This window comes from Trachurus japonicus, chromosome 14 (assembly GCF_045865225.1).
Source record: "Trachurus japonicus isolate A0001 chromosome 14, Traja_1.0".
Classification (NCBI taxonomy): Eukaryota; Metazoa; Chordata; class Actinopteri; order Carangiformes; family Carangidae; genus Trachurus; species Trachurus japonicus.
In genome coordinates, this window is record NC_140920.1 from 11,637,539 (window position 1) to 11,645,912 (window position 8,374).

At 40.1% G+C, this 8,374-nt stretch overlaps 1 protein-coding gene across 1 annotated transcript; it reads left to right on the plus strand.

Moving 5' to 3' along the window:
- The first annotated feature begins 2,877 nt into the window (after nucleotides 1-2,877).
- LOC146974329 (V-set and immunoglobulin domain-containing protein 1-like) lies at nucleotides 2,878-7,881 on the plus strand. The gene is made up of 7 exons (XM_085797515.1): nucleotides 2,878-3,037; nucleotides 3,138-3,301; nucleotides 4,148-4,355; nucleotides 6,535-6,690; nucleotides 6,783-6,899; nucleotides 6,996-7,140; nucleotides 7,213-7,881. The coding sequence occupies exons 1-7, from the start codon at nucleotides 2,995-2,997 to the stop codon at nucleotides 7,307-7,309; spliced, it is 930 nt and encodes a 309-aa protein (XP_085653641.1). The 5' UTR covers nucleotides 2,878-2,994; the 3' UTR covers nucleotides 7,310-7,881.
- Nucleotides 7,882-8,374: the final 493 nt, after the last annotated feature.

Sequence of the window (8,374 nt, forward strand, 5' to 3'; positions counted from 1 at the left end):
TGTTTGTGGTGGTGTGTTCTTGTTCTCTTGTTCTCGCATATGATTTGGTTTCGTACCATCAGTATTTTTTTTAAGTGGAAGCCTATGGTTGCTTGGTAGCTGCAGGGACAGTAAGTGAAGTCATGCTAAATGTCTGGCCTATATTTTTTTTTCCAAGGCAGTTGGAAGATGGAGGAGAGGGTGTTGGGAGGGAGGGAGGGAGGGAAGGAGGGAGGCCTGCTGAAGCCGGACTGTGGTGCTCTCGGCTCTGTTGCCATCGTTGGCCTCAAGCACTCGTCAGCACACAGCTTATACACACACACACACACACACACACACACACACACACACACACACACACACACACACACACACACACACACATACACACAATAACACTCACCATCCAACAGCCTGGCCTGTCATCTGCTGGCTGAGGCCTGAACTGCATCCCTGCTTTCTTCCACAGCAACAGCATTTTCAGTATCTCAACTAAACTGTACTGCTTCCAAATACGCCCAGTAAATAAATAGCTAAAAGTGCCACATTCATCAGTTCATAAATACTTGATAACATGTTGTGGGAGTCACATAAAAAACTATGTGCAGGCAGGTCTGTCAAATAGGAAGGAGAATATACCACTGTACTCATTCTGATTCACACCTCCTGGCGGTCTGCTGGCAGGGAAAAACAGGTCGTAGTGGGTGGATGAATTAGTCCGTGTGGAGGCATTACACTGAAACCTGCTGGAGGTTTGAGCAGGTCACAGCTCCACGCCCAGCAGCCTTCATATTTCGCTGTGTGAGACGGCTCTTCAGGTTTGTGCATGCTGGAGGGCCAACACGTCACTGGTCCTCCACTCACACTCAGAGTAATAACTGAAGAGCCATTAATGTGATTGGAATATAATTAAGAGTAAGTGTAACATGCTGAGAAGTGATTTAGTATCTAATGAATAATGTAGATTATTTGTTATTATAGAAATTCATGGTTTGTGTATTTGCTGGTTGGTCTGAGACTGAAACATCTTAACATGCATTAGATGATGGACGTTCATGGTCCCCAGAGGATGAATCCCACTGATTCTGGTGATATCTTGAATTTATATTTTTGACACATTTCCAATACAGTACTTTATGACCAAATACCTGCAAAACTGTACTGACAATTTCATACAGTGTTTTGTGCTGTTAAGCAAACGCTATAGCATGTTAAGACATTAAACTATGGCGATGAACATGATGAATTATACCTGATCATGAGCATATTAACATTACTGTCTCTCATTAGCATTTAGCTCAGCACACCACAGTGCCTAAGTGCAGCCTTTACAGAGCTAGAATTTTAATATCTTCCACTTACATGCACATGGTTTCACTCACATCTCTTTTGACAAAACATGTTTTCATGCTCTGTTATTTTGAGATGGCAAAATGTAACAACGCAGACAGAAAAAGAAAAGTAACAACCCCCAAAAGACAAACATGCGCTGGCTGATTTTTATAAAGAAGTCTCACAACAATTCATTCACAAAGAGTTTTGCCTGCAAACAGGATGAAACACTCTCATGGGCTCAGTGTCTTTTTCTTTATATATTTTTGGAATAAGACACTGAAATAGATCTATATATCAATATACTGTTTCAAGATAAAAAAAAAAGTGTGAACTGCCCTGATCAGGAAATAGAAATTGAGCCATGAAAGAGTGGAGCATATTTCTTGATCTGACGAACAACAGACTTATGTCAGAATAAATAATTCTCCTTTACAAATGGTGACTAAATGTTTGCATTATTCATGATTTTATTTATTCTCTTTAGTTTTCCCATTTGGACTTTATGGAGTCATAAGAATATATAGTCCCTTCAATCACCCCCCACCTCATCTTACTTATTTACTCACACTGGCAACTTCATTCGTCACCAACGTCTCTCAGTCTCTCATGTTGATCACTCAGCCATGACTCATCCTGTTGACTGCATTTGGCCCTTTGTTGTTTCCCCCGTACAGTTCTGTCCACAGCTGCCAACACATGTTGTTTTGTTCAGACAAAGTCTAAAGACACTGAGATCTCTTCACTTCCTCACCTATCACGTAAGTGTCTTCAGGATAATGAGCTCTACAGGCCTGCACTCCTCACATTACCCACCCCCTCCCTCGCTCGCCCCTCCAGTCATCCCTGATCAACATTTTTCACATTGTTAATCACTTATGTCAGCTTCTGGTAATTATAGACAATTAATCATGTGTGATTCACTGTCTCCCTCCGTCAGCATTGTGCTCTCCGCTGTGCGAAGGGAGACGACAAAGGTGAAACTGCCTTTATTAAGTACGCAGCACCAGGGAGTGAACTCCCCGGTGATAAGCAGCATGTTGCGGTGCTTTGGCTTACACTTACTTGTGGCGAGCGATAAAGGCCAGGTGGAGATTAAATTACATTAATTTCTTTGCCAGGAGCCCTGACCCAGAATGACTTACAAGACGACAGAGGATGGAGTGATGAGCTGTAGTGAATCTACTGCCAAAGCACTGAAAAATGAATTAACCATCAGTGTCACAGCACCCTGTGGTCCTAACCTGCCATAAAAAGTCAGCAACCTGAAACACACACACAAGGCTGCACAGGCTATAACTTAATTTCATATATGTTAAAATGTAAATTGTATGACTAAATAAAAATTCATTGTATCAGCTGCATGAAATTATTCATACATACATATACACTGAAAATAAACAGGTGGGTCTAATCTGCCTCCACCCAAAATTATCATTGGTCTAAATGGATAGATTTTGAATAACAACAGCGTTTTCACACCCACTCTGGCAAACATGGGTATGCAAACAATGTGTTATCAACATGTACAGTATCAGCCAGTCCATTACCAAGCATACTGTAACCTTGCCTTTCATACTATAAAGTTTTTTGTCCTCTTCCCAGTTCTGCACACCAGACTCAGAGTAGGTTAGAGTTCAGTTCATAAGAAGCTCTGTGAGTTTGCTCCTACATTTTGTGAAGATGTACTCCATGTTTCATTTGTTGGTGCTTTCAAGCATAATAGGTAACTACATTTCTGTTTATTCTTCCTTTTGGAGATTTTGATTTTTTTTTTTTTAATGTTTGGCTGTGGATTAAATTTGATGAATTTTGTTGTTTTACAGGATGCGTTGAACTCATCACGGTCACGACGCCACAGAAATATGTGAATGTTACAAAGGGTGGAACCGTCAAACTCCAGTGCATGTTTGTGACTACGACTACGGAGACCGCCAGGCTCACCATCCAGTGGGATTTTGTTCCATCATCCTCCTTGGAGCCAGAGCAGGTAGATAGATGCACACTGTGCTGCTCAGATCATGATTATGCCCAGTGTGTGTATATTTATTGTCTTTGAAGCATGCTTGACTACAGCATCAGGCTTCCTGACAGTCCACTTGGTCAGAGTGTTTGTATAAATGACTGCAAGTCTCATTTTGTGTTATTTACAGTACACATAGAGGACCAAATTTGGTATGTGATGGTTTTTTTGTTTGTTGAAATGCAACAGTGCAGCTGGATTTTTACCGGATGGGATCTCGTCAGAGAAACTTAAAATGCTGGAGGATTTTCAAAGTTTAATTAAGTTACTTTTAGTGCAAAGTTTGAAGGTTTTCTAAGAACACACACACTTTGTGCTCATGCACTGTTCTTCACAAGGAGACACACCTCATTCAGGCAACAAAGAAGTCAGATAAGGTCTGGTTTCTAATTAATTCAACAATATGAGTAGTGACTAACACTCAAAGTTAACAATGTTACCAACCACTGGACATAATTCAGCTAAAAACATTCATTGAGACTTTTATATTATTTTCAAAAACTAATATATTACTTCTTAAATTTTCTATTTTGATTGATAAGGAACAAGTTAGTTTTACTGAGCTTACATACTGAGTTAATACTGACTTGACTTGAAATCACTGAACTCTGGATCTGCATTTCTGTAAACTGCATCGACATGATTTTACCATGTTGATTGTTGCATCAGAGATTTTATTTTCTTCAAATGAAAAGCAGTCATGTCTCCTAAACAAACCATCTGTGTGACTATAGAATTAACAAAGCAGAGAAATCAATAACTTGTAAAGTATCACCATTACCATGTCTGATTTTCTTACTTGTTTGCTTTCAGGTGTATTACTATCAATCAGGAGAGGATGTAATTCCCGACCCTTACACGGGCAGGATTCAGCCTCCTTCTTCTCCGAGTACGACCAGAAACGCCTCAATAATAATCAGCAACATGCAACCAGCAGATGCCGGAGTTTACACTTGTGAGGTTCGCAACTTCCCCGATGTGGACGGACAGTCTCAAGTCAATATTGTGGTGAATGTTCTTGGTAAGTTACACAGTCTTTCATGATTAAACTCTGATGAGAAGTGAATGGTCTTAACTGACGCGTGTGCATCCACACAGTCTCAACAGGAGGTCAGACAAGGCAGAATATTCAGAATCGCCGTGAGCCTGCACAGTGGCCGTTAGGGGATTTCATAGCCCTTGACCACATCTTATCAGTTGAATATTTGCTTTAACTGAAAGCAGAAGTTTTTGTGTGAGCGTTCTTCTCTAAATGTCTGGGTGTAGTCCAGAAACATGAGCAGAGAATAAGTGAAAGTCAACAAGACCTAATCAAAAAAAGTCCTGCTGGTGCTACAGCCATTTCTCCCCTGATCATCAGGGTGTGGCTACCTGAGGAGGGAGCGCCAAAACACACAGTCAATACATTTCAACCCATAGTATTTAGCTCACTCATTCATTTTCATATACTGTATCTCTATAATCTTGATGAAAGAGAGGAGTTATATTTGTCTGTGTTAGCTACTCCTTGACTTTTGAGTATCTTTTTAACTAAACAGTCTGAATTACAGCAGCAACATTTCACTGAAGAATAGGCCACCTCATATTCAGTAATGTGTAATGTGCTCTTTCCACATCCAAGATCTCTGTATCTATTATCAGTGCAGTAACATTAACAAATTTATTAAAGTAGTTTCCCTGAATAGTTGATTTGGGAATTATATTCAGTTTGAATCCTCTCATTCACTGAGTTACCAGGACAACCTTGCAGGCCTCGGTATCCTCACTAGTTTCCATGGTTACTGTAGCAGTCTCCTCATTGTCAGTGTTGGAAATTAGAGTAGGACTGTGACTGCATCCTTGTACTGCATACAGAATATATATCAGCAGCTGCTGCATGCTAACCACACGTCTTGTATTTCCTAAGCTGGTTCTTTATGGAAATGTTTGCAGGTTAGTTTCAGTGAATGTGACACACAGACTCCAGTCCCTGAATGAATATTTATGGCTGTTCTGATGCTGATTATCCCTCAATCAAAGATGATTTTCATCCTCACAAAATGTCACACTGGATTATGTTAATATTCAAATGAGTGTGAGTGAGCTGTCCATCATAAATTACAAATATGTGTAAACTTTACCCTCTGCAGCATGTTGTGTATTCCCAGTGAGAACTGTTATAGTGTGAACACATACATGAAAAAGAGATCAAAGACGTAAAAACAGCACAATCAATATAGTGAAGGCTGATGATCTGGAGGCAGACTCCATGAAATATGAGTATAGATTCAGTCTCACCACAGGAACAGAGAGGCCACACCCAACGCACTTCCTGCCTCACGATGACTAATGGAAAGATACGTGACGTCCTGTTTGTTTAACAATAAGCAAAGGATTTCATTTCCACACATTCAAATCCACCATATTTCCTCTGTTACAAGGCACACAGAATACGCACAGGGTTTTTTTTAACTTTGATGTGACTTTTTTAACCTGTTTTGAATAAACAAAATATCCTGATACACTGAAGAAATCTAATAGTAATCTAATAATGACATTAGCATTTGTGATCACTGCTACATCCAGGTGAGTTATTGAGATATAGGAATCACTCTGATGTACTAGTCATTGGACAGATAAACAGAAGTAAAGATCCACTGGCAGCAGGAACAACCACCGTCTATCACCAGTCACACTGCTTGACATGAATACAAATTTGTCTAACAGAACCCGAGCTACCTCACTTAGATTAAAAAAAACAAAAAACAGCTCTATCTCAACCAGTAAAATCCTGCCAAAACATCTTCTGACTGATGCAATAACATCACATTTTCTTTACTTTAAATACAGTTAAGTAAAGTGTTTCTCACACCACCACCTAATGACAGTGGTTATTCACTGACATTAAGAATAGAAAACAGCTGGTAACCACTTGTATTTTATAACTGGGCTTATATCTACACAGCATACAGTAGTGTCTAAATTTTCAATTAGGTTCTGATGAGACTTGTGTTGCCCCAGTCAGACACTGATTCTATTACTGAACCTCTGAGCAGAGCCGATCAATTCAGTTCAAAGCTCTCGCTGGAGTGAGTTGAGAAATGTCATTGATTTCCACTAAGTGCACACACGTGTGTCATAATAATGTGGAGTAGATTTGAAAGACTAAATATATAAAGTGCCATAATAAACCCTCCCATCTGCCCTCTGCTGTGTGCCAGAGAGGCCGTCCACTCCTTACTGCTCCGTCCACGGTGATGTTGAATCGGGTCACCGGGTGACTTTGACCTGCCACAGTGAGGAGGGAAGTCCTAAACCAAAGTACACTTGGATCAGACTGGACCAGACCAAGACCAGGAGGCCTGTGCTGGGAAGAAGTGAGTACTGTGTGAGAGCGTTTGTGATGTACTGGTAAATTCTAGCACATTTCTTTCCATCTCTAAACACACATGTGCTCTTGTTTCATCAGCAACCACAACTGGAATACTGGAAATCCGAAACATATCCCAGTTTGAGTTCGGGGAGTACATGTGCAACGCTACCAATGTGGTTGGCTTTTCAACCTGCACTGTAGATCTGAGTCCTGGTATGAAGACATATTTTTATTTGTTTCTTTCTGGGAATGTCAGTAAGAAATATGAAAATCCACTGATATACAAAAAAACAACTACTTATGCCACAGAGGTGGGAGATGGAGTGATTGCCGGTGCAGTGATTGGCGCGCTGCTCGGCTGTGTCCTCATCGTCCTGGTCGTGTGGTTCATCGCTCACACCATGAAGAAGCAGAAATACAAAGCAGTGAGAGCAGCAGAGGCCAACGAGATGAGGTGAGACTGCAGCTTGTTGATTTTCTTTGTGCGATTTAGAGGTGTAACGTCAACTCTCCCTCTGTCCAGTAGGAGGAGCTCTGCCCCAGCACAGGGAGCCACAGACAGCGTTCCCGTGGCAACCACAGGCAGCCACCTCCATGCTGAGGAAGATGAGCCAAATGCCTAAAATAAAGGGGCCTGTTGATAACAACTGGGGCAATAATATCTCCAATTTCAATATCAGCATGTTCAATTCAACATTCTCAATATGCTGAAGCTCATACATTCATGTTTGATGTTACTTTTGGTGTCCTTACCATGAGTTCAGTCTTTTATAGCTTTTTGTTTCATTTACCAAACTGTTTTTTGTTGGAGTGCAGATGTAGATCTTCCTCGTATGGTGCAGAAAAAGAAAACCTTTTTTTTTTCAGCATGTAAACCGTAGTTTTACATGTTTTTACCGTTGTCGTATTGCATGTTGATGACTTATAAAATACAACAGGCTAAGGCTCGTATTGTAATTCTTATTTGAGTTTATTATAAAACAGATATGACAATGACAGAGTCTGCATCACTATCATGCGTTGATCACTGCATTACAACTATGCAACCAACTCATTGGGTGCTTTTATATTTTATGGTTACCTTTTTTTTTTAATGAGTGATGCATTATTAGATTTGAACCCAATCAAGAAACAGCAACAACTCTGTGCATATACACTCACAGATTCTGATTAAATAAAATATTCTTTTTTTGTGTGAGTCATTGTGTCATGGAAAAACAAGCAATATTTGATAATAGTGACAATAGGTGGCAGCAAACCTACAGTTCAGCCTTATAGTGCAGCTTAGGCAAAGAATGAGGATAGTACCACTGAGGTATGAAGGGTCAGATGACATCAGATTTTTTTTTTTTGGCAAGGCCATGTGACAACTAAAATGGAAAAAGAAAGAGTGGTGCCCAGACAACAAGATTTTGGTTTTGATCTTGTCATCAGATCTCCTTTTCCTACAGATTCAACGTGAGGGTTAACTTTTCATGCACTTTTTGTGCACATGTACACAGCTCCATGATGAAAAGTCAGTATTTTACATACTTTATTCACTAATAAATCATTAGAAGGGCAGTGGTGACATTTTGAATCGTTTTACTCTCAGGCAAAAAGTAGGAGTACGAAATCACTGCCTCATCTATTTGATCACAAACTATATTACATCTGCTGATGAATTATGGACAGTCTGTGCTACAGGG